Source organism: Jaculus jaculus, chromosome 8 (genome assembly GCF_020740685.1).
Source record: "Jaculus jaculus isolate mJacJac1 chromosome 8, mJacJac1.mat.Y.cur, whole genome shotgun sequence".
In the NCBI taxonomy this organism is placed as follows: domain Eukaryota; kingdom Metazoa; phylum Chordata; class Mammalia; order Rodentia; family Dipodidae; genus Jaculus; species Jaculus jaculus.
Window position 1 is genome coordinate 1,897,747 of NC_059109.1, and position 26,016 is coordinate 1,923,762.

General features: G+C 53.9%; 1 protein-coding gene across 4 annotated transcripts in view; it reads right to left on the minus strand.

Annotated features, from left to right (window-relative positions):
* The window catches only part of Tnxb (tenascin XB), a 74,441-nt gene that overhangs the window by 15,404 nt on the left and 33,021 nt on the right, over positions 1-26,016 (minus strand). For 2 of the 4 annotated variants that reach the window (XM_045157326.1, XM_045157329.1), the window contains 15 exons: positions 24,888-25,184; positions 21,458-21,766; positions 19,507-19,794; positions 19,030-19,338; positions 17,849-18,160; positions 17,428-17,736; positions 16,752-17,069; positions 14,941-15,237; positions 14,027-14,344; positions 6,814-7,116; positions 6,153-6,470; positions 4,271-4,591; positions 3,570-3,887; positions 752-1,072; positions 51-368 (listed from right to left, as the gene is read on the minus strand). In XM_045157326.1, coding sequence (XP_045013261.1) covers positions 51-368; positions 752-1,072; positions 3,570-3,887; positions 4,271-4,591; positions 6,153-6,470; positions 6,814-7,116; positions 14,027-14,344; positions 14,941-15,237; positions 16,752-17,069; positions 17,428-17,736; positions 17,849-18,160; positions 19,030-19,338; positions 19,507-19,794; positions 21,458-21,766; positions 24,888-25,184 — 4,656 coding nt within the window. Of the gene's footprint in view, positions 1-50; positions 369-751; positions 1,073-3,569; positions 3,888-4,270; positions 4,592-6,152; positions 6,471-6,813; positions 7,118-9,130; positions 9,258-14,026; positions 14,345-14,940; positions 15,238-16,751; positions 17,070-17,427; positions 17,737-17,848; positions 18,161-19,029; positions 19,339-19,506; positions 19,795-21,457; positions 21,767-24,887; positions 25,185-26,016 lie in introns of those variants that run through there. The other 2 variants (XM_045157327.1, XM_045157328.1) reach the window with 2 other exon arrangements.

The following is a 26,016-nucleotide window of genomic DNA, read 5'->3' on the forward strand; positions in this document are numbered from 1 at the left end:
AAAATATCTACAACAGGTCTCCCTATCTGGACCCACCCAACTTCACTTACCAGTCATGCCAACGGTGGACACGGGGCCCACGCGCTGCCCCTCGCGGAGTCCATACAGGTGCATCTTGTACTTGCGCCCTGGCTCCAGCTCCCCCACGGTGGCCTCCCTCTCCTGGCCATCGACACGCACCACCTGGGGCCGCCCGTCCCTGTCCTTGTACTGGATGGTGAAGGAGTCGAAGTGGCCTTGGGGGACGGTCCAGGACAGGCTCAGGGAGTCTGGAGAGGATCCTGTCACCGTCAGCACCCCCAGGAGTGGCTCCTCAGAGGGCTGTGGGGCCTCTGTGCTGGGCTCCGTGGGGGTCTCTTCCTCTGCAGCTGAGAAGGGGACACAGAGAGGGTGAGGCCCAGTACATGAACTTGCATATTGGGGAGGAGGATGGAAAAGCCATGGCCACCATGGGCTCTTGAGGTCAGCTCAGAGAAATTCTAATTGGGGCTCAGCTGACACCTGACAAACATGCCCAGGTTCCAGTCAGCTGAGGAGACCTGGACAGACACTGGCACAGCAGGCCTCGATGGCCCTGTGCGCAGGGGAGACGGCCCAACCCCAGAGGAAGACACACAGCCTCCGCCATGGCCACTGCCACAGCAGGCCTGTGGTACCGACCAGCCTCCAGTGACAAATACCCGCTCGTGTCACCAAAGGGCTGGGGGTCACCTCTGGGCGGATTCTACTCTAGGCTCCCACAACCACTCACCTGTCACCCCGATGGCAGACACGGGGCCCACGCGCTGGCCGCTGTGGAAGCCATACAGGTTCATCTTGTACTTATGGTCTGGCTCCAGGCCCGGGATGGTGACCTGGTCCTCATGTCCCGGCACCCGCACCGCCTTGGGCTGCCCGTCCCCGTTCCTGTACTGGACCAGGAAGTGGTCAAACTGTCCCTCGGGGACCGTCCAGGAGAGGCTCAGGGAGTTGGAGGTGGCGTCTGTCACGGTCAGCGCCCCCAGGCGGGGCTTCTCAGGAGGTGGCTCCGGGGTTGTGGTTGGCATCACCTGCGTGGTCGTAGCCTCCTCCTCTGGAGTTGGACACATGCAGACAGGTGAGGCCTCTGTGACCCTCAGTTCCCCACATCAAGGAGCATTTCCAAGAATGCTGCATAGCAGAAAGGTGCTGGCACAACGGCTCTACCACACCTGCTCTCAGCAACTTCAACATCGCCATCCCAAGCCCCCCAGCCAGACCCCAGGCCTCTCCCTCCATCTGCCAACACCCACATGACTTCTCCCCTCCCTCCAGCAACTGTGTCTTCTGGACAGGCCCCCTGAGGCCCCTGCCCTGAGCTCCCTGTTGTGGGTCTCCTGTCCCTCCTTGTCACTTGGATCAGGTCTTTGCTCCCAAACAGGCTTGGAACACTCCCCTCCTAGCCAGGAACCAGAAGTGCCCCAGCTGCCATTAGACACAGATGTCTTCCAGATTCCTGCAGAGTTTCTTCTGGCTCCCTCATTCATTCCCATCTCCTCCAGCCACCATCTTTTCTCACCCAAGTTCCTTCCCCCAGTCCTCCCTGTCTTCAGGCCCACTCCTGCCTTCCCACCCAGTTTGCGTCACATGGCCGCCCCAGTGTACTCCAACAGCAGATGTCAGCACTCCGTGCACAACTGGCGACCACCACCCCACAGTGTCTCTGGCCTCCTGCTCCGACCACCAGGGGCACTGCTCTGACACTCTTCTTTCTGAGATTGTCACTAAGCTGACACCTGTGGACCTCAGGTCTCAGTCATCCCCTGGTCCTGATGGGCAGCCTCGTTCAGGCTTCTCTGTGGGGTCCTGCTCTGGTTCCCGGCTGCCCACTCTCTGCCCTTTCTCCTGTCCTTGTTGGCTTTTGTTGGTCCCCTTGACAGTGAGCCCATGAAAAGTTCAACTTGAGTTGTCCCTAAGGCTTCACACTGTCACCTGTGACCTGTCTGGTCCTCCCAGCTGGGCCTCAGTTGCTCAAAGCCTGACCTGGCACAGTTCAGTACTGTGTCTGTGACAAAGAACATGGACATCAGACAAGGCCATCAGACACCCTAAGGGCCAGCTTGGAGCCATACTTCCACACAGACAAACGATCCCTTGCCACAGAATGCCCAAACCTCCTCAATGCAGAGAATCTGAGTGACAACTGCTTCTATACAACTTACGCTGTTGGCTCCTCTATATACTGTCCCATAGGTGGAACTTCATGAGATGCCCAGAGTTGGAGCTGAGATCTAACAGCTTCACTCACAGCTGAACCCCACCTGCTAACCCCCAACCCCCGCAAGGTTCTAACTCAAGCCCACATCCTGAGCAACTCCTCCCCAAGCCTCCTGAGTCACCAACAGCTCTGCACTCCCAGGAGCATCAATCCATGGCTCATTACAGGCAAGCTGTTGGGGAGCTCTCACTGGGGACAGTGACACTCTGCTGCACAGTGCCCCAATCACAGCATCCAACTCTGGAATGGACAAACTAATGCACTGGAGTAAGAGACTAGAATTCCAAGTAAGTGGGTGCTCGGGTCACAGACAGCATGCTGCGTGACTGGCGCCCTCCCTGTCCCCTCAAGGGCGCCAAATGAATCTAGACACAGCCACTGTGAGGAATGCCAGCCAGCAGAAGCTCGGCAGTGACCTGCAAGAGAGTCTGTGCCCAGGCCACAGTGCTTTGATTTCAAGGGCTGAGTCCTGAGCCGGCATCTGGCACCCTCGGGTCTTGTTAGCAATACAGAATGTCAGACCCGTGAGGGACACTGCTTGGCTGAAAGCTCTTTGTGGAAGAGCTTGGGTGGTCTTGATGCCCAAAACAGGTACTTGGAAAAGAGGGTAAAAAAAGGAATGAGGCAACAGGTGCAATAGTGGCATGTCTGTTATAGGGAAAACCAACCACTCTATAATTGGGCTAGATGCCTACTACATGGGAAAAAATACATGCCTGACACTGAAAACCTACAACAGGAGTAATCATGAGCCCTAGCTGTTAACATCTGCTGCTGTTTGACTAAAAGTATATACTATGCTCACCAAGCTGCCTGGTAAGCACTGCTCTTAATGTTCTTAGCCATGTGTTAATGCTACTCCCACTTTTTGTCAGAGAAGCTTCTCTTTTCAGATGGCAGTGACCATGGGATGACTCAGAAGGCACCATGGTGCTAAGAAGTGACAGAGGTGTGTTCAGCACTGAAACATCTATCACACCTTAAAAAGCTCAGGGTCCACTGCAGAAAAGGTGGCAAAAATTTGAAGAGCCAAAGGACAGGTAGGACTCCACACAGTGCAATCTTCCAGATACAAAAGGCCTGAATATTCATGTCCTTGCAGCGCCTGGCACTAGACTATCATAATAGGAGGAAAAGATAAAAATACAAGGAGACTAAGTGAGAGAGGGAGGAGATATGATGGAGAGTGGAAATTTGAAGGAGAAGTGAGGGGGAATGGAATTAGAATAGCTTATTGTCTATAATTATGGAAGTTATTAATAAACAAAAACAAAACAAAAGGATAAATGTGTAGGACAGGTCTCCCCACCAAAACCCATCCAACTTCACTCACCAGTCACGCCCACGGTGGACACGGGGCCCACGCGCTGCCCCTCGCGGAGTCCATACAGGTGCATCTTGTACTTGCGCCCTGGCTCCAGCTCCCCCACGGTGGCCTCCCTCTCCTGGCCATCGACACGCACCACCTGGGGCCGCCCGTCCCTGTCCTTGTACTGGATGGTGAAGGAGTCGAAGTGGCCTTGGGGGACGGTCCAGGACAGGCTCAGGGAGTCTGGAGAGGATCCTGTCACCGTCAGCACCCCCAGGAGTGGCTCCTCAGAGGGCTGTGGGGCCTCTGTGCTGGGCTCCGTGGGGGTCTCTTCCTCTGCAGCTGAGAAGGGGACACAGAGAGGGTGAGGCCCAGTACATGAACTTGCATATTGGGGAGGAGGATGGAAAAGCCATGGCCACCATGGGCTCTTGAGGTCAGCTCAGAGAAATTCTAATTGGGGCTCAGCTGACACCTGACAAACATGCCCAGGTTCCAGTCAGCTGAGGAGACCTGGACAGACACTGGCACAGCAGGCCTCGATGGCCCTGTGCGCAGGGGAGACGGCCCAACCCCAGAGGAAGATGCACAGCCTTCGCCATGGCCACTGCCACAGCAGGCCTGTGGTACCGACCAGCCTCCAGTGACAAATACCCGCTCGTGTCACCAAAGGGCTGGGGGTCACCTCTGGGCGGATTCTACTCTGGGCTCCCACAACCACTCACCTGTCACCCCGATGGCAGACACGGGGCCCACGCGCTGGCCGCTGTGGAAGCCATACAGGTTCATCTTGTACTTGTGGTCTGGCTCCAGGCCCGGGATGGTGACCTGGTCCTCATGTCCCGGCACCCGCACCGCCTTGGGCTGCCCGTCCCCGTTCCTGTACTGGACCAGGAAGTGGTCAAACTGTCCCTCGGGGACCGTCCAGGAGAGGCTCAGGGAGTTGGAGGTGGCGTCTGTCACGGTCAGCGCCCCCAGGCGGGGCTTCTCAGGAGGTGGCTCCGGGGTTGTGATTGGCATCACCTGCGTGGTCGTTGCCTCCTCCTCTGGAGTTGGACACATGCAGACAGGTGAGGCCTCTGTGACCCTCAGTTCCCCACATCAAGGAGCATTTCCAAGAATGCTGCATAGCAGAAAGGTGCTGGCACAACGGCTCTACCACACCTGCTCTCAGCAACTTCAACATCGCCATCCCAAGCCCCCCAGCCAGACCCCAGGCCTCTCCCTCCCTCTGCCAACACCCACATGACTTCTCCCCTCCCTCCAGCAACTGTGTCTTCTGGACAGGCCCCCTGAGGCCCCTGCCCTGAGCTCCCTGTTGTGGGTCTCCTGTCCCTCCTTGTCACTTGGATCAGGTCTTTGCTCCCAAACAGGCTTGGAACACTCCCCTCCTAGCCAGGAACCAGAAGTGCCCCAGCTGCCATTAGACACAGATGTCTTCCAGATTCCTGCAGAGTTTCTTCTGGCTCCCTCATTCATTCCCATCTCCTCCAGCCACCATCTTTTCTCACCCAAGTTCCTTCCCCCAGTCCTCCCTGTCTTCAGGCCCACTCCTGCCTTCCCACCCAGTGTGCGTCACATGGCCGCCCCAGCGTCCTCCAACAGCGGATGTCAGCACTCTGTGCACAACTGGTGACCACTGCCCACTCCTTCTCCCAGCAGAACCCAAGGCTGCTCCACCTTCCTCTCCACTCACGTCACAAGAGGGACCGTGCCTCGGAGGACATGACCCAAAGCCCTCCATGTTCTTTGTGAGTGACAGTGGCTCTGGCCTCCTGCTCCTAGCACCAGGGACACTGCTCTGACACTGTCATTAAGATGATGCCTGTGGACCTCGGGTCTCAGTCATCCCCTGGTCCCGACGGGCAGCCTGGTTCAGACATCTCTGTGGGGTCCTGCTCTGGTCCCTGACTGCCATTCTCTGCCCTTTCTCCTGTCCTTGTTGGCTTTTGTTGGTCCCCTTGACATTGAGCCCATGAAAAGGTCACCTTGAGTTGTCCCTCAAGGCTTCACACTGTCACCTGTGACCTGTCTGGTCATCCCAGCTGGGCCTCAGTTGCTCAAAGCCTGGCTTGGCACAGTTCAGTCTTGTGTCCGTGACACAGAACATGGACATCAGACAAGGCCATAGGCCACCCTGATGGCCAGCTTGGAGCCATAATTCCACACAGACAAATGAGCCCTTGCCACAGAATGATTACACCTTTGCCACCCTGGCTATGGTGCTTTGATCTCAAGGGCTGACCCCTGTTCCAGCCTTTGGCCTCCAGGAGTCTTGTGAGAACCATGAGGGTCACTGCTGGGCTGAAACTGCTTTGTGGAAGAGCTCACGTGGCTTGCTACCCAAAACAGATATTTCCACAAAGATCGTAAAAAAGTAAAAATACCTAGGTTTGGTGGCACACACATTTAATCCTAGCCCTGGGGGTGGGGAGTAGAGGTCGGAGGATCGCCATTAGTTCGAGGCTAGCCTGAGACTACATAGCAAATTATAGGTCAGCCTGGGCTGGGCTAAGGTGAAACCCTACCTTGAAAAATAAAAAATAAAGAAAAAGGAAAACCATTTAGGGCAGGTCTCCCCACCTGGACCCACCCAACTGCACTCACCAGTCACGCCCACGGTGGACACGGGGCCCACGCGCTGCCCCTCGCGGAATCCATACAGGTGCATCTTGTACTTGCGCCCTGGCTCCAGCTCCCCCACAGTGGCCTCCCTCTCCTGGCCATCGACACGCACCACCTGGGGCCGCCCGTCCCTGTCCTTGTACTGGATGGTGAAGGAGTCGAAGTGGCCTTGGGGGACGGTCCAGGACAGGCTCAGGGAGTCTGGAGAGGATCCTGTCACCGTCAGCTCCCCCAGGAGCGGCTCCTCAGAGGGCTGTGGGGCCTCCATGCTGGGCTCCGTGGGGGTCTCTTCCTCTGCAGCTGAGGAGGGGACACAGAGAGGGTGAGGCAGGGTCCCCAGTACGTATTGTCAGGTTTCGGGGAGGAAGATGGAGAAGCCGCAACTCATCTGGGGTCTTTTCAGAGCGGCCCCTTTTGGTTCCCTGAGCCACTCATCTTCCCACGCTCCCAGGCCAGCTGAGGGACTATACAACCAGCAGCTCAGCAGGCCTCAGTGACTCCTGTCCAGGGGAGACCGGCCAGCCTCAAGGATAGCCCACACCCTCAGCTGCAACAGGCATGACTGATCCCTGGTTGCTGATTTCCACTCAGTGCTACCAGAGAGCTGGGGGTCACCTCCTTGGAGGTCCCACTGTCCACTCACCTGTCACCCCGATGGCAGACACGGGGCCCACGCGCTGGCCGCTGTGGAAGCCATACAGGTTCATCTTGTACTTGTGGTCTGGCTCCAGGCCCGGGATGGTGACCTGGTCCTCATGTCCCGGCACCCTCACCGCCTTGGGCTGCCCGTCCCCGTTCCTGTACTGGACCAGGAAGTGGTCAAACTGTCCCTCGGGGACCGTCCAGGAGAGGCTCAGGGAGTTGGAGGTGGCGTCTGTCACGGTCAGCGCCCCCAGGCGGGGCTTCTCAGAAGGCACATGGGTGGTTGTAGCTTCATGCTGTGTGGCTGCACAGGGACAGGTGAGATCTCTTTTGTCCTCTGTTCCCCACATACAGGAGCATGTCCAGAAACAAAGCCCTCAGGAGCAGAATGACACTGGCCACAGTGCCTGTAGTGCATCTCCTTCCTGCGCTTTCATCATTGCCATTGCCAGCACTCCACCCAGACCCCAGCCCTCTCCCTCCACCTAACACCCCAGTGACTTTCCTACCAGTACCTGTGTCCTCTGATGGCCCTGGGCTTCCTGCTGACTCTGTTGTCTGCTCACTGATCTCCGATCATTCCCCCAAACAGACTCTGACACCTCTCCTCATGCCAGAAACTTGAACTGCTCTGTCCCAGCTTCCATTAGATTCAGAACAACCCAGACGCTTGCTAAGTTCAGGAGGAACTTAACTCAGCAAGCCTGCAGACGCGTGTCCTCTTGCGCAGAACCTCAAGGCGGGCCACTGACTCCTCACCCAGGTTCCTCCCCACCTGCAAGCTCGCTTCATCCCTCCACGCAGCCCTGGTTGCAGGGGCAGCCTGATCTTTGCTCACATCCACCCTTCGAGGCAAGGCCCCAGTGTTCAGCACACACCAGGACTCTACCCTCATCCCAGGGAAGAGCCAGGCTTCCTGAAGGTCCCCTGCGTCTCCAGAGGGCACGGCACAAAGCCCTCTCTGCTCCTCACAGGCCATTCTGTTTCCAGTCTCCTGTACAGGAACACTGGTCTGACACTCTTCCTTCTAAAGTGTCACAGAGCTAGTGCCTGTGGGACCGCAGACCTCAGTGGTCCCCTGGGTGCCACGAGCAGGCTGTTCTAGGTGTCCCTGCCGGGTCCCACATTCCCCCAGGCTTATGTGACAACAAGCCCCATCACTGGATCTGTCAGTCTGCCAAGGTCCTCCCACTGGACCCCGTCTGTGCCCGGGCCCTGACACCTTATCTTTGTTAGTATATCGGAAATGTAGGCTGGACGATACTGCCCACCAGGCTGTGTGCAGAGTGAAGACTGCACCCCAGTACACCCACAGTTGTTGCCATAGTGACTGAGCCTCTGTGAGGACTCAGGGAAGCAGCAATTTGATAGACCCGAGATTCCAACAGTGTGTCCACTACCTTTGCTCTGATGACCTTTGGTACTCAAAGCTGACCCAGGCTCCTGCCCCACAGTGTCAGGTGGATTGCATTGTTTGGGTCTTGAGTGTCTCCACAAAGGCCATGTGTTAAATGATTAGTTCCATGGGGGACATGGATCCTTTAAAAGTAGGTCCATGCCGGGCGTGGTGGTGCACACCTTTAATCCCAGCACGTAGGAAGCAAAGGTAGGAGGACCACTATGAGTTTGAGGCCACCCTGAGACTCCATAGTGAATTCTGGGTCAGCACCTGAGCCAGAGTGAGACCCTACCTTGAAAAACCAAAACCAAAAAAAAAAAAAGGTGGGTCCTGGGGGTGTGTTCTTGAAAGTTGTTCCTTGCCTGTGACATGCCGTCCCACAGCAGGTCCTGAGGAGCAGGGCCAACCCATCACAGTTGGCAACCTCAAAAACTGAGCTTAAACAAACCTTTCCTCTTGATCTGTTGGTTACCTGTATGGTTATCTGGATCGGTTAGTGAGACATTAGCACCGGATCTCAGGATGGCGAGGACCGGGCTCTGGGCAGATCCCGCTGGGTCTGAACCTACTCTGCGGGAAGTCAAACCCCAGGCACATGGCTGTGTTCGGGCGGCAACTGCCAAGTACGTGGCCTCCCAGGAAGCTGGTGAAAGGGGGACAACTAGAGGCTGGGGAAATGGCTTAGCAGTTAAAGGGATTTGCTTGGAAACCTCAGTGGCCTGGGTTCAATTCCCCAGCCGCCCATGTAAGGGCAGAAGCAAAAACTGGCACTGGTGCCTTGTGTTCACTTGAACCAGCAAGAGACGCCGGTGCACACACACGTGCACACACACGTGTGCACACACGTGTGCACACACACGCACAATTGTTCTTAAAGAGAACAACTTCTTGGGCTCAGCCTCGCTTACATGCACTCGTCAGTCACGCCCACGGTGGACACGGGGCCCACGCGCTGCCCCTCGCGGAGTCCATACAGGTGCATCTTGCACTTGCGCCCTGGCTCCAGCTCCCCCATGGTGGCCTCCCTCTCCTGGCCATCGACACGCGCCACCTGGGGCCACCCGTCCCTGTCCTTGTACTGGATGGTGAAGGAGTCAAAGTGGCCTTGGGAGACGGTCCAGGACAGGCTCAGGGAGTCTGGGGGGCTGCGGGGCCTCTGTGCTGGGCTGTGTGTGCTGGGACTCTCTTCCTCAGTGTCCTTTTCCCTGGGAGAAGCGTTCAGGCGGACAGGAGGGAGAGCGACCGGCCTGTGTGTGCGTGCGTGAACAAGGACACTGGGTGTGCGTGGCAGTTGGGGTCCTCAAGCTGCAGGGGCTCAAGTGGCCTCTGGCTTTGGCCATCCACTCGCCGGTGGTTGAAAAGGGTTGAGCGGCGCCTGCCATCCATTCTGTTGGCAGGACTGCCCTGTTATACACTCTCAGAAGGCAACTGGGCCGCATGTGTCAGCAGCCAAAACAGTGCTCATTTTCTTTGATGCAATAATCCCATTTCTGGGCATCTGTCCTAAGAAAATTATTAAAAGCAGGAAAAAGTTATAGCATGGAAGAATTCATAATGAGATTATGCATGACAGCAAAATGAGTGAGGAACCCAAATGACCCATAAAGGTGACTGGTTTTGTTACAGGGCTTTTACCAGAAAGCATCAAATAACCATTAAAATGATGATTAATGCAGATTGTGGAGCCACAAGGTAAATGACTCCCATGTGACCGGCACTCAACAAAGCAGGAGCCAAGCTTCACAGGGCCTCTGACACTTTAAGACATGGCTGTGGCTGTGTGTGCAATGCAGAAAGGGAATGCATGGCTGGTTTTCTTTTTCTTTTTCTTTTTCATTTTCTTTTTTTTTGTTTGTTTTTGTTTTTGTTTTGTTTTGTTTTGTTTTTCACTATGGACTGAACCCACGGTCTCATGCAGGTTAAGTGAGCACTGACATTATTGATCAAAAGGTAGAGTGTGAGCACTTTTTTTTTTTTTTTTTTTTTTTAGTTTACAAGCCTTCCATCATGCTCTATAAAATCATGGGCTTGACATCCACATCCAGGAAAACAGCAACAAACACTGTGGTGAACCGAAACACATCACAACAGAAGCACAGAGGCTACAGAGATGCCAACACCAACGGGTAACACACCTGCCAAGGCTCAGGGCCTGCTGCGGAGGAGGGAAAGGGAGCAGCAGGCCGACTGTAAGAGCCGCCAGATGGGCAGCGACACCTTGAGACACAGCCCCCCAGAGACAGAGGCCCTAATCACCCTGCAGTGAACACCAATCATCCTCCCAGGAACAAGCCTGCAGGGAAATGAGGATGGGGCACATTACAACTCACGCTAAAAATTTAAGCTGAGCATGGTGGCACACACCTTTAATCCAGCACTCGGGAGGCAGAGGTAGGAGGATCACAGTGAGTTCAAGGCCAGCCTGAGACTACATAGTGAATTCCAGGTCAGCCTGAGCTAGAGTGAGACCCTCCCTCAAAAAACAAAACACAAAAAACAAAATTTTGCTGGGCATGGTAGAGCACTCCTTTAATCCCAGCACTCAGGAGGCAGAGGTAGGAGGGCTGCTGTGAGTTCGAGGCCACCCTGAGACTTTGTAGTGAATTCCAGGTCAGCCTGGGCTAGAGTGAGACCCTACCTCAAAAAAAAAAAACCACATAAAGAAAAATGAAGTTATGAAATTTGCAGAAAAATGGATGGACCTGGAAAGTATTATACTAAGTCAGGTAACCCAGGCCCAGAAAGCCAAGCGCCACATGTTCTCCCTCATATGGGGATCCTAGCTACAGATGACTGGGCTTCTGTGTGAGAATGAAAATACTTAGTAGCAGAGGCCAGTAAGTTGAAAAGGAGACATAAAGGGTGGAGAAAGGAAGGGAGGAGGATACTTAATAGGTTGATATTGTATATATGTAATTACAATGATTGTAATGGGGAGGTAATATGATTGAGAATGGAATTTCAAAGGGGAAAGTGTGGGGGTGGGGAGGGAGGGAATTACCATGGGATATATTTTATAATCATGGAAAATGTTAATAAAAATTTAAAAAAAAAACACAAAATATTAATTCATTGATAAAAATTATAAAAAATAAATAATAACAATAACAACATGGGCTTGAAATATTCTGGATTTTTGTTTGTTTTCAAGGTAGGATCTCACTGTAGCAGTGAGTTCAGGCTGGCCCTGAACTCACTGCTATCCCTCTACGTCTGTCCCTGGAGTACTGAGATGAAAGGCCTGAGCTACCACACCTGGCCTGTGCTGGATTCTGAGCATGAATAAGTAAGGGAGTTGGGGTGGGAGTGGAGAGTGACGCCGGCAGGAGGGGACATGGGTCCCCACACCACCCCGTTCGGTGTGTACTGAGAATGCAGGACAGCAGTTAAGGGGATGTGGCACTGACCAGGGGTGAGAGTTAGCAGCCGGCCCCAGGCGAGGAGTTCTCCCATGGTCCCCTGTTCTTGCTGTTCTTCACAACCCAGCAGTTGGCTGAATGCACGTCCAGAAACTGGGTCAGCTCGGATGGGGAAGGCTGGGTGGGCATGCACCTTTCACCTGGACGGTCTGCAAGCCCCAGCTTTGAGTCACAGAGGGGTGCACCCCTGCCCAGCAGCTCTCACCTCGGAGGTGCTCTCCAAGACAGGCGCAAGAGGACCTGGAGGACTTGGTGACTGGTGACTTGCTCCCTTGTGCCTTACAAACTGTCGAGTTGAACTCTCTCACAGTTAGAAAAGCACTAAATTGGGCTGGGTGTGGTGGCGCCATGAGTTCGAGGCCACCCTGAGACTACATAGTGAGTTCCTGGTCAGCCTGAGCCAGAGTGAAACCCTACCTCAGAAAAAAAAAAAAAATTAAAAAGCACTGAATTGCCAGGACGAGAGAAGGCAGATGGGCCGTGAAGAAGACGTTGTCTTTTTCTGAGAGTATAAAAGGAATGCTTGGAGGAAAAATAGAAATGCTTGCCACTTTGGAAAATGTGGACAATTCCGAAGAAACTAAAATAGAAAACCACCCGTGTGCAGGACACTACACCTCATCCCAAACTCCCCTGCCACGCCAGCGGCTGTCAAATGTCATCAGCACCTGACAGAACCCTGAGGGCTGCTTTCCCACTTTCTCTTCCCTTTTTTTCTTTTTCTTTTTTTCCTTTCCTAAGGATGAATTTCAGAATGTCAGTCCAACATGGTGGGGAACAGAGCAGTTCACATCATGATGGCCAAGAGGTAGAGAAAAGAAAGGGGCGGGGCAGGATGGGGGTCCAAGGAAGCATCCCCAGCCACCTGTCTCTTCCAACCAAGCCTCACCTCCCACTTCTCACCAGTGATAACGCCACCAGAGCAGCAGTCAGCCAGGGAGTGCTCACTGGCTGCACCTTTCTTTTCTTTTCTTTATTTTTTTTGGGGGGGCTGAGGTAGGGTCTTACTCTATCCCAGGATGACCTGGAATTCACTATGGAGTCTCAGGGTGGCCTCGAACTCACGGTGATCCTTCTACCTCTACCTCCCAAGTACTGAGATGTGTGTGCCACCACACCTGGCCTTCTTTTCAAATATTGTTATTTATTTATTTGTGAGAAGCTAGAGAATGAGTGCACTAGGATCTCTTGCCTCTGCAAACCAACTCCTGCATGCACCACTTTGTGCATCAGGTTTTACATGGGCACTGGAGAATTGAACCCAGTACCCAGGTCCAAAGGTCAGTAGGCTTGGTAAGAAAGCACCTTTGGCAGCCTGACTGCATTTTTCTTTTTCTTTCCTTTTTCTTTCTGTCTTTTTTCCTTCCTTCCTCCCTTCTTCCTTCCTTCCTCTCTTCTTCCTTCCTTTTCTTTCTCTCTCTCTCTCTTTCTTTCTTGGCAAGCCGACTGACATTTTATTTTATTTATTTTTATTTTATTTTATTTTATTTTATTTTATTTTATTTTTTTGGTTTTTTGAGATAAGGTTTCACTCTAGCTCAGGCTGACCTGGAATTCACTATAGAGTCTCAGGGTGGCCTCGAACTCATGGCGATTCTCCTACCTCTGCCTCCCAAGTGCTGGGATTAAAGGCGTGCGCCACCACGCCCGGCTTGACCTTTTTATTTTTTAATGAGTGAGAGAGACAGAGAAGAGAATTGGCGCAGCAGGGCCTCCCACAGCTAAAATCAAACTCCAGACACCATGTGTGCCACCTTGTGCACATGTGCAACCTTGCATGTTTGTGTCACCTTGTGTGTCTGGCTTACGTGGGATCTGGAGAGTTAAATATGGGTCCTTAGGCTTCCTAGGCAAGCACCTTAACCACTAAGCCAACTCTCTAGCCTTTTTTTCTTTTTTTGGGGGGGGGGGTAGAGTCTTGCTCTAGTTAGTGGAGGCTGACCTGCAGTTCACTATGTAATCTCAAGGTGGCCTCGAACTCACAGTGATCCTACCTCTGCCTCCTGAGTGCTGGGATTAAAGACAGTACACACCATTCCCAGCTTGACAGTGTTTTTCAATGGGTCGCTGTAAGGCCGTTTTATTTTGAAGCATTTTCAATGGAGGTGTACTATGAGCTCATTGTACAAATACTGCCTAAAGGATGTAGTCACCTCAGCTAGCTTGATCTCTGTGAGTGTAAATGTGGTTCTAACAACAACAACAACAAATCCTGCAGTGAGGATGGAAAGAAGGGAAACTGTTACATCAGAACTGGAAAGCCCTGGGGCTTGCTGTCAGAGAAGGGCCATCCCAGAGTGAACAGGCGGCAGGTGGTCAGGCCAAGGGCTGTGGAGAGGATACGGACAGCAAGCAAGATGGAGACTGCCAGGGAAGCATGCCATGGCCACACTCACCAGTCACGCCCACGGTGGACACGGGGCCCACGCGCTGCCCCTCGCGGAGTCCATACAGGTGCATCTTGTACTTGCGCCCTGGCTCCAGCTCCCCCACGGTGGCCTCCCTCTCCTGGCCATCGACACGCGCCACCTGGGGCCGCCCGTCCCTGTCCTTGTACTGGATGGTGAAGGAGTCGAAGTGGCCTTGGGGGACGGTCCAGGACAGGCTCAGGGAGTCTGGAGAGGATCCCGTCACTGTCAGCTCCCCCAGGAGCGGCTCCTCGGAGGGCTGCGGGGCCTCTGTGCTGGGCTCCGTGGGGGTCTCTTCCTCTGCAGCTGAGGAGGGGACACGGAGAGGGTGAGTCAGGGGTTGGAGAGATGGCTTAGTGGTTAAGCGCTTGCCTGTGAAGCCTTCAGACCCAGGTTCAATTCTGTAGATCTCATGTAAGCCAGATGCACATGGTGGCACATGCATCTGGAGTTCGTTTGCAGTGACTAGAAACTCTGGTGTGTCTATTCTCCGTCTCTCTCCCTCTCTCTGTAATAAATAAATAACATTTTTTCTTTAAAAAAAAAAAGAGTGTGAGGAGGGTCCCCATTACATATTTGGGTCTTGAGGAAAGGGATGGAGAAGCTGTGGCCACCATGGGGTCCTAAGGTCAGTTCAGAGAACCCTCCCTGCCTTGGGACTTAGCTGACAGATGACAAACACACCCATGCTCCCATGTCGGCAAGGCGACCTGGACAGAAAACAGCCCAGCCCCTGCGCAGGGGACACAAGCAGCCTCAGGGGAAGACACACAGCCTCAGCCATGGCCACAGCAAGCCTGTGGTGCCAACCAGACTCTGACCACCAATGTCCACTCACTGCCACCAAAGAGCTGGGGGTCACTCTCCACTGGTCCCACCCTGGGACTCCCTCAACCACTCACCTGTCACCCCAATGGCAGACACAGGGCCCACGCGCTGGCCGCTGTGGAAGCCATACAGGTTCATCTTGTACTTGTGGTCTGGCTCCAGGCCCGGGATGGTGACCTGGTCCTCATGTCCCGGCACCCGCACCGCCTTGGGCTGCCCGTCCCCGTTCCTGTACTGGACCAGGAAGTGGTCAAACTGTCCCTCAGGGACTGTCCAGGAGAAGCTCAGGGAGTCTCGGGTGGCGTCTGTCACGGTCAGCGCCCCCAGGCGGGGCTTCTCAGTGGGGCTGTCAGTGGGCTTCTCTGCAGGGGCTGGAGGAATGTAAACAGACTCCTTGGTATTGCTAGAAGGAGCTCCTGGATCCAGGTGAGAAGGCGCCTGGCCCTGGGCTGAACTCTATCCCTGCTTAGGGTCACCAAACCTTTCTGTGGTTCAACATGCCAGGCAGCTGTGGGCTTCAGGGTCTGTGTTGACTATTCCTGCTACCTGAATTTCTTTTCTTTCTTTCTTTCTTTTTTTTTTTTTTCAAGGTAGGGTTTCACTCTAGCTCAGGCTGACTTGGAATTCATTATGTAGTCTCAGGATAGCTTCAAACTCATGGTGATTCTCCTACCTCTGCCTCCCGAGTGCTGGGATTAAAGGTGTGCGCCACCACACCCAGCCTGAATTTCTTTTTTTCCCTTCCTTCCTTCTTTTTTTTTTAACAATTTTTTTGTTTATTTATTTATTTTGACAGTCGCAGACAAAGAGAGAAAGCGGCAGAGAGAGAAGAGAAAGAATGGGCTTGCCAGGCCTCTAGGCACTGCAAATGAACTCCAGACATGTGCGCCCCCTTGTGCATCTGGCTAATGTGGGTCCTGGGGAATTGAGCCTTGAACCAGGGTCCTTAGGCTTCACAGGCAAGCGCTTAACCGCTAAGCCATCTCTCCAGCCCCTTCCTTTTTTAAAACAAGGTCTCATATTGTCCAGATTGGCTTTGAACTCACTCTGAGGTGGAGGATGACCTTGAACTCCTGGTCCTCCTGCCTCCACATCCCAAGGGCTGGGATAACACTCATGGACCACCAGGTCCAGGTAGCTCTTTAATCTTTGAGGGCCTTCCTGACACTGTTTAAAAATCCAGCTCTAGGGCTGAAGAGATGGCTTAGCTGTTAAAGGCACTTGCTTGCAAGCTTGATGGCCTGGGTTCAATTCCCCAGTACCCACAAAAAGCCAGATGCACAAAGTGGTACATTGCATCTAGAGTTCATTTGCAGTAGCATGAGGTCCTGACTTGCCCATTCATTCATTCATTCTCTATCTCTCCCTCCTTGAAAATAAATTAATAAAAATAATTTTAGCAAGGCGTGGTGGTGCACCCCTTTAATCTGAGAACTCAGGAGGCAAAGGTAGGAGGATTGCTGTGAGTTTGATGCCAGCCTGGGATGACAGAGTGAATTCCAGGACAGCCTGGCTAGAGTGAGACCCTACCTTGAAAACAAACAAACAAACAAAAAAAAGAAAACCCAACTTTTTTTTTTTACGAGTTAGCTGATATTTCATGGACCTTGTCCAAGTCCCACTTCAAGTTCTCTCTAGAGTCCCATTGCAAAGCAGGGGCACAAGCCAGTGGGTGAGATGCATCTTAGCAGCCTCAGCATGCAAGGCCTCCGCCAGGCCTGGCCCTTATTGGGATGGGCCATCCCTACTCCATATGCCGTCTGTGCTGAGGGACTGGAGAGCAGAGGATGGGTTGAAGACTGGGGATTTGGACTCCTGGGTCTACAGTAGAGGAAACTGGAAGCTTTATTTCTCTGAGACCCGAGAACTCTTTCCTCTCACTCACCAGTCATGCCCACGGTGGACACGGGGCCCACGCGCTGCCCCTCGCGGAGTCCATACAGGTGCATCTTGTACTTGCGCCCTGGCTCCAGCTCCCCCACGGTGGCCTCCCTCTCCTGGCCATCGACACGCGCCACCTGGGGCTGCCCGTCCCTGTCCTTGTACTGGATGGTGAAGGAGTCGAAGTGGCCTTGGGGGACGGTCCAGGACAGGCTCAGGGAGTCTGGAGAGGATCCTGTCACTGTCAGCTCCCCCAGAAGAGGCTCCTCAGAGGGCTGTGGGGCCTCTGTGCTGGGCTCCGTGGGGGTCTCTTCCTCTGCAGCTGAGGAGGGGGCACGGAGAGGGTGAGGCAGGGTCCCCCAGTACGTGTCTTTGGCTCTTGGGGAGCAGGATGGAGAAGAGATAGCTACTGCTGGTCCTGAGATTAATTAAAAGAAGCTCCCCTTGAGTCCCAGTGACGTCTGACGTCTGACAAACACGCCCACGCTCCCAGGTCAGCTGAGGGGACCTGCACAGCCATTGGCACAGGCACATAGGCCAGCTCTGGGGGGAGACATATCTCAGCCACAGCAGGCCTATGGTACTGACCAGTCTCCAGCCACTATCAACACTCACTGTCAACAAAGAGCTGAGGGTCACTTCCCAGCCAGGTCCACCCTGGGGCTCTCACAACCACTCACCTGTCACCCCGAAGGCAGACACGGGGCCCACACGCTGGCCGCTGTGGAAGCCATAAAGGTTCATCTTGTACTTGTGGTCTGGCTCCAGGCCCGGGATGGTGACCTGGTCCTCATGTCCCGGCACCCGCACCGCCTTGGGCTGCCCGTCCCCGTTCCTGTACTGGACCAGGAAGTGGTCAAACTGTCCCTCAGGGACTGTCCAGGAGAAGCTCAGGGAGTCTCGGGTGGCGTCTGTCACGGTCAGCGCCCCCAGGCGGGGCTTGGGGGCCATGGTGGGAGGTTCTGAGGGCTCCTCCTCCTCCTGTGGCGCTGAACATGGAAAAAGGGAGAGGGTGGGCAGTGACCTTAAGGACGTTGCTGGCCTCTGGATTCTCCCAGCTACCTGGAAGGTGACAAGAGTGCCACAGTTCCTTTCGCTCACCTGTCAGGGCCTCGATTTCAACAGGACCCACACGATGCCCATCATGAAAACCATACAGGGTCACCAGGTATCTACGGTCGGCTTCCAGGCCAGTGAGTGTGATGTCACTCTGGTCGCCCCTTGCACTGACCACTTGGAGTTGTCCATCTCTATCTGCATACTGGACCTCGAAGGAGTCAAACTCTCCCTCGGTGATCCAGGAGAGATGCAGGCTCTGCGGCGTGGCCTCCTCCAGGGTCAGCTCCCTGAGGCGAGGCTCCACGGCGGCATGTGTCGGGCTCTCGGTCCCAGCCTCAGCTATTTCCCTGGGGGCTGGTTCAGAGACAGGGAGGGATGGTGACTGCTCTGTGCTGAACAGGTAGCTCAAGGAGAAGGAGGGTGGGGAGGGAGGAGGAAGGGGTAAATGAAGGGAAGGAGGGAAGGAAAGACCCAAAGAGAAGATGCCATGACCCGCAGACTCTGGAACAAGACGCAGGGAGACAAGGCTGGGATGACAAAAAACAGAGCGGTGGCCAGAGGCCCTGGGGGACTAGGAACCCGAGTAGAAAGGGGAATGAAGGATGAAGGTCTAGGGACACGTGTGTACTTTTCTTTGGCTATCAGACTATTCAAACAACGAACTGGGATTTCTCCAGGAATTTCATGCTGGGAGAAGGAAAAGGCTGAAGCCTGGGACCAGCCACAGGTGGGGAGCTTGTCCCCCAGGAAAAGATGGCAAGCAGTTCTGACAACCTGTCAGACGCCCTGTAGGAGAGACTGGAGCTCAGATAATGATGGCGGGACCCCACCTCGACCACCTCTTGCTCTTATTTAAACCTAAACCTCGAGTCAGAAAGTGGACTTGGTGGGTCACTGGTCCTCTGGCCTTCCCCATGGGGCCACACTGAATCAATCTCTGTCTAATTGGCTGACTGAGGACGAGTGGTCGAACGCAGCTTGTAAGTGCTGCCGGGGCCCAAGCTCTGCCGCGAACAGCGCAGGGGTGCTCCTGTTCTCTCTGTGACAGTGGTTTTGCGACTTAGGCACTTGTCAAGCTCTTCGGCAAGCTATGTAATTTACTCTTCAGGGAAACCAGGCCTTTTTCGACAAAGAGAAACAGGAAGCTTGGAACTTAACAGCCAGCCAACCAGCCAGGGACCAGGCGGGAGTAGGCCCAGGTGTTCGGGAGCTCTCACACTCACCGGTCACAGCAACGGCAGAGAGGGGACCCACACGTTTGCCGCTGTGCAGGCCATAGAGCAGCAGCTTGTACCTGCGGGCAGGGTCCAGGCCCGAGACCCTGGCCTCCCTGAGGCTGCCCTCCACGGGCACCACCTGGGGCTGCCCGTCCTTGTCCTTGTACTGGATCACAAAGGAGTCAAACTGGCCCTCAGGGACCGTCCACATGAGGCCCACGGAGTCCTGAGTCACGTCGGTCACCTGCAGCTCGTCTCCCAGGCGTGGCTTTGCAGGCTGCTTCCCTCTGGTGTGCTCCGCAGTGCTCGGGGGCTCTGACATGAGGGGAAGGCCAAGAAATGGCTGAGCTGCTCATGGGAGGCATGTGACCTCGAAGGGCAGGGCAGAGAGGCCCCGGGACAGGCTCGCAAGGACATGGGGAAGGGAACTTCCACCACAAGTGACTGCCTGCTGCTCTGGGCCCTGCTGGGGGAGTGCCTCACCCGTGGTGCCATCCGCAGTGAGGGGGCCGAAGCGCTTTTTGCCCAGGAGGCCATAGAGGAGAAACTTGTACTTGCGGCCAGCATCCAGGGGCCTGATGGTGGCTGTGCGCTCACGGCCCTCGATGGGCACCACCTGGGGCCCACCCTTGTCCTTGAACTGGACCATGAAAGAGTCGAAGTGGCCTTCAGGAACCGTCCAGGAGAGACGTAGGGAATCTGTGGTGGGCTCTGTCACCCACAGTTCCCCAAGGCGGGGTGGGGCCCCAGGACTGGCGTCACCTCGGGCAGCTGATAGAGAGGGAAGGTTCTTGTGCTTATTTTTTCCAAAATGATTTTTTTTTTTTTACCACCTCCCACTACGGTTGGAAAAATCCAGAAAGACTCAAATGGTCAGTGCTACTCAAGATATTTCCATTACCCTCCCATCCTCCCCACCATTTCCATCTAGCCACAACCGGCTCCACTTGACCCACATGCAGAGAGGTCTTTTGGCCTGAGTCACTCACCCGGACCTAGGGCCCCTCCTCATGGCTCACCCAACTCATCTCATCTTGGTTGTTTTTTTAAAATTTAATTTATTTATTTGAGAGAGAGAGAGAGAAAGAGACAGAGACAGAGAGAGAGAGACGGAGAATGGACCTGTCAGGGCCTCCAGCTGCTGCAAATGAACTGCACATGTGTGCGCCATTGTATGCATCTGGCTTATGTATGTCCTGGAGAACTGAAACCCCATCCTAGGTTTCAAAAGCCCATCCCTGGGCCATGGTCCTTTGGCTTCGCAAGCAAGCGCCTTAAGCACAGAGCCATCTCTCCAGACCCCGTTTTTTAAATAGTTTCATTTATTTATTTGCAAGAAGTGAGAGAGGCTGAGAATGGATGCACCAGGGCCTCTAGCCACTGCAAACGGACTCCAGATGCATGCACTATTGTTGCATCTAGCCTTATGTGGGTACTGGGGAACCAAAATCCGGTCATTAGGCTTTGCAGGCAAGCACCTAAATGGCTGAGCCAGCTCTCCAGCCCCTCCTCTCATCTCTTAAAGATGTCCCTTACCAGGGCACAGCTGATGGTGACCTTGGTCTCTATCTGATTCTTTTTACCCAAGAGCCCCTGTTGAGTGACCTCACTGTGCCCCAGAGAATGCCAAGAACACACAGGTTGTATGTCAAGGGTGGGCAGGTGGAGGAGGCAGGATGCTACGGGGCGTGAGTCTTCCTTGGCCTCACTCCCTTCCCTACTCTCTACTGACTGGACTTGGGAAATCTTGGTCCCCCCAGGAGGGCTGGTAGAGGCGTGGGACCGCAAGCATTGTGTGTTGTGAGGACTGGGGGTGACATGGGAGAGCTCACATGAGGAAGGGATCTCATGTCTACCAAAGGAGCTGTCCAGGCCTGGGAAGAAGCTGGCCCACTGCCCTCTTGGACAGCAAACCACTGACGGCATTGTTATTGCGAGAGGTTTCTGGCAACAGGGAGCCCCCAGGGGCAGGGAAGGGCCTGGCCCAAACTCCAAGAAAGAGCCAAGCTGGGCAGGTCTCCTCTGGCTTCCAGTTTTAGCGGTTCCAGGAGGGCAGAGGAGGAAGGGGAGCCTCTACTGGAGGCAGATGAGCAGCTTGGAGGAGTAAGAACCAGGTGAGAGTTTCAGCAGACAGGGCAAAACCCTCGGGGGGAGGGGTGATGGAATTATTGCACCCAGGGCAGCAGGACGGACTCGTGGCAAGCTCCAGCCCTCTGCCAGTGCCTATGTTCCCACTGCCCATCTTCTAGGAAGGGCTCTTCCACCCAATAGAAGCAAAAATGATAAGAAAACAGGAAAGAACGCAGAAGAACAGATTCAAGACATGGCCCCACAGTCAAGTCCTTCTCTGCTCTGGACTGGGGCGGGTGGCCAGAAGGGAGTTTGAACACTGTGGAGAAGGCTGATCCACAGCTCGGTCACCCGGGGTCCTTACCTGTCTTCACTTCCACCGAGACTGGGCCACGTCGTTTCCCATCCCAGGTCCCAAAGAGCAGGAACTTGTATTTCTTGCTGGGCTCCAGGCCAGGGACAATGACCTCGCGCTGGTCTCCCGCCACCGGCACCACCTGGGGCTGCCCATCCCTATCCTTGTACTGGACCATGAAGGAGTCAAATTCACCCTCAGGGATGGTCCACGAGAGGCCCACGGAGTCAGGGGTCACGTCTGTCACAGTCAGGTTTCCCAGGCGTGGTTCCGGGGAGAACTTGGAGGACTCAGTTGCTGGTGCTGGTGGGAGGGGGTCTAGGATAAGAAGACAGAGCATGGCTGAGGTCCTGGAGGGGCGATGAGCTCAGCTGGCGTCACTGGGGCAGGGGCTGGGGTGGAGAACCGTTTCTTCTGTCTTGGCTGGTACCTAACTGACCTGTGGCAGGGCCACTGCTGCAGGGTCAGCAGCACTTGTGACTCTGCCACCATTATAAAAAAAAAAAGGGGGGCTGGAGAGATGGTTCAGTGGTTAAGGCGCTGGCCTGGGAAGCCTAAACACTCCTGCTCGAATCTCCATGCCACATGTAAGCCAGATGCACAGTGACACAAGTGCATCATGTCCCACACGTGCACAAGGGGGCGCACGCGTCTGGAGTTCATTCGCAGCTGGTGAAGGCCCTGGTGCGCCCATTCTCTCTCTCTCTCAAAATAAATAAATAAATAGGGCTGGAGAGATGGCTTAGTGGTTAAGGCATCTGCCTGCGAAGCCTAAGGACCCAGGTTCAATTCCCCAGTACCCACATAAGCCAGATGCACAAGGTGGTACATATGTCTGGAGTTCATTTACAGTGGCTGGAGGCCCTGGCATGCCCATTCTCTCTCAAATAAATAAATAAATAAGAAGGTTCCCTGTCACCTTAGACCTATTTCAGAAACTTCAAAATACTTTTTACACTCATCTCTACTTGTCAATGTACTTTGTTAAACCTGCCACCAGGGCTTGTTACATTAATAAAGTTAATAAAGACGTCCACATACTGCCAAGTCATAAATCAGGTTAAGAACTGTTTTGAGGGCTGGAGAGATGGCTCAGCCGGTTAAAGGCGCTTCCTGGTAAAGGCTGATGGCTCAGGTCGGATTCCCTAGTATCCAAGTAACTGCAGATGCACAAGTGCCACATGTGCTGAGCTCATTTGCAGCAGGAAGCCCTGGTGTGTCCAGCTGGATGTGGTGGCTCACATCTATAATGCCAGCACTAAGAAGGCTGAGGTATAAGGATCACCTTGGGCTACAAGGAGCTCCTACCTTTTAAAAAAAAAAAAAAAGCCAGCTATGGTGGCACACACCTTTAATCCCAGCACTCGGGAGGCAGAGGTAGGAGGATCACCTTGAGTTTGAGGCCACCCTGAGACTACACAGTGAATTCCAGGTCAGCCTGGGCTAGAGTGAGATCTTACCTCAAAACACACACACAACACACACACAAAACAAATAAATGAAAATAAGGTGCAGAGCACCTAAAGAAGACACGCCTAACACTGGCTCCTGGCCTCCTCAGGCATGTGTACACACACAGGCATGTGCACCATCACACGTGTGCCCACACATAGAACATGCAAACACATATGCACACACCTCTCACATACACATGCTAGACTAATAAGTAACATCAAAAGATAGAACAGTACTTGCACGTAACCTGCCCACATCCTCCTGAAAACTCTGAATCATCTTAGATTATGTATGATGCCTCGTGCAGTTGATAATCTTGCTGTGACAAGACATATGATGCCTGCTGCTATACAAGAGTTGGCATAAGCCGGGCGTGGCGGCGCACGCCTTTAATCCCAGCACTCGGGAGGCAGAGGTAGGAGGATCGCCGTGAGTTCAAGGGTACCCTGAGACCACGTAGTGAATTCCAGGTCAGCCTGGGCCAGAGCAAGACCCTACCTCGAATAACAAAAACAAACAAACAAAAAAAGAATTGACATAATTGACAACCATCTTGCTTATGACAAGTAAAAACTCTGTACACATTCGGTACAGACACAACATTAAAAAAGGTATTTTCAGGTCTGGAGAGATGGCTTAGCAGTTAAAGAATTTACCTGCAAAGCCAAAGGATCCCAGTTTGACTCTCCAGGACCCATTTAAACCAGATGCACAAGGGGGCGCATGCATTTGGAATTCTTTTGCAGTGGCTAGAGGCCCTGGTGCTCTCTCTCTCTCCCACTTTTGCTCTCTCAAATAAATTAAATAAATAAATCAATAAGTAAATTTTTTTAAAAGATATTTTCTAGTCTGGAAGATGGCTCAGTGGCTTAAGGCTTGCCAAGCCTGATGTCTCAAGTTCAATTCCCTTGTACCCATGTAAAGCCAGATGCATAAAGTGGCAATGCACCTGGAGTTTGTTTACAGTGGCTAGAGGCCTTGGTGCACCCATTCTCTCTCCCTCCCACCTTTCCTCTCTCTCTCCTTGCAAATAAATAGATAAAATATTTTAAATTTTTTTGTTATTTTTGTTTATTTATTTGAGAGAGAGAGGGACAGAAAGAGGCAGATAGGGAGAGGGAGAGAGAATGGGCACGCCAGGGCCTCCAGCCACTGCAAACGAACTCCAGACGCATGCGCCCCCTTGTGCATCTGGCTAACGTGGGTCCCGGGGAGTCGAGCCTCGAACCAGGGTCCTTAGGCTTCACAGGCAAGCGCTTAATCGCTAAGCCATCTCTCCAGCCCAGATAAAATATTTTAAAAAGAAGAAAGAAAACACTCAGAAGAGTGGTAGGGGACACCTGATGTTCTGCACACACAAGTACACACCACACATCCTTGACATGCACACGTGTCAAAAAAGGCCTGTACTGTAGATGGCTGTGAAGCCTGCGGACACTGAGGGCTGTGTCCAGACCAGTGCCCTTTGTGCTCACGTCCGTTTCATCCTGGACAGTCTTAAGCACACCAAGGGTGGACTGGGAGCACCAGCACACAGACCATGTGAGCCTGCGCTCAGAAGCCCTGAGGCAGACGGGGCGCCAGAGGCTGAGGGAGGAAGGAAGGGGGGGGGTGGGCTGGTCAGAAAAGCATGTGACTTGGACCAGGCGGCTGGGACCTCTGAGACGGGCGGGTGTGAGGACGTGGGAGGGGACAGCTGCGATCCAAGCCACAGCAGTCGTCAAGAGAATGTGAGGAAACTGCTGTGCAGTCAGAGGGAGAGGCCAAAAGAGAGGACATTAGAGAAGGGTCAGGGTGGGGTGCAGATGAGGAAGCCACTGGAAGGCAGAAAGGTTCCAGCCCTGGGGAGGGGTCAAGAGGTCAGAGACCAGACTAAGATGTCTGAGCCTTAGGAGTGAGAGGCGGTGGTGTCCGCGCTGGGCTGCAACAAGGGTCTTGAGGCTGCGGGTAACCAGGGGTGGAGACTGACGGGCCCCTCACTTACCCGTCATGGCCACGACAGAGAGGGGACCCACACGTTGCCTGCCATATAGCCCGTAGAAGTTCATCTTGTACTTTCTGGCAGGTTCCAGGTCTGGCACAGTGACCTCACGCTGGTCTGCATCCACGGGCACCACCTGGGGCTGCCCGTCCCTGTCTTTGTACTGGACAACGAAGGAGTCAAACTGTCCCTCAGGGACTGTCCACGAGAGGCTCACAGAGTTGGGGGTCATGCCTTCCACGGTCAGCTCTCCCAGGCGTGGCTCCAAAGGGGGCTCGGTGGCTGGAGAGGTCACTTCTCCTGTTTGTGAGGCCGAGACAGATGGCAGGGGATGTTAGGAAGGGTCCCCACAGATGCTGTGATGTAAAAGCCGCATCAGAGCCAGGCGTGGTGGCACACACCTCTGATCCCAGCGCTCGGCAGGCAGAGGTAAGAGTACTGCCATGAGTTCGAGGCCACCCTGAGACTACACAGGGAATTCCAGGTCAGCCTGGACTAGAGTGAGACCCTACCACGAGAAACTGGGAAAGGAAACAAACAACAAACAAAAAAAACCCAACTGTATCAGTTAGCAACATCTGACTGCCAGTGACCCGTCACCAAGTCCCTGCTAGGAATTGGACTGTGCATGGCAGGGAGGTGTGCCAGCAGTCATCAGGAAAGTGGCTGAAATGCTGTCTGTATGTCACTGACTCCAAATACCCTGTCAGAACACTCCCTGGTCCCCTACCCCAGACACCTATACCCTCATGACAGCCTCACTCTTCCAGACACTTGGGTTAACATCTCTGGAGTCACTCCTCCTGCTTTCCACCCTGCATGGCCCAGTGGTAAATGTGTTTACTTCCTTGGGATCTACCCCTCCCAACTTCCCTGACTACAAGAGCTCTTAACAGGGGCATGGCACCTGTTTTCCCTGGCATCCCCCTTCCTTTGGTGAGCTGGGTCTCCAGCCAGAGGGGTCGTGTTATCACATTACTCTGGCTTTCTCCTCTCAGAGCAAATGCCAAAGTCTAAGCATGGTGGGGTTTTTTTTTGTTTGTTTGTTTATTTTTAGGCAGGGTCACATGCAGCCCAGGTTGGCCTCAAGCTCCCTAAATAGCAAAGGCCAGCCTTGAAGTCCTGATCCTCC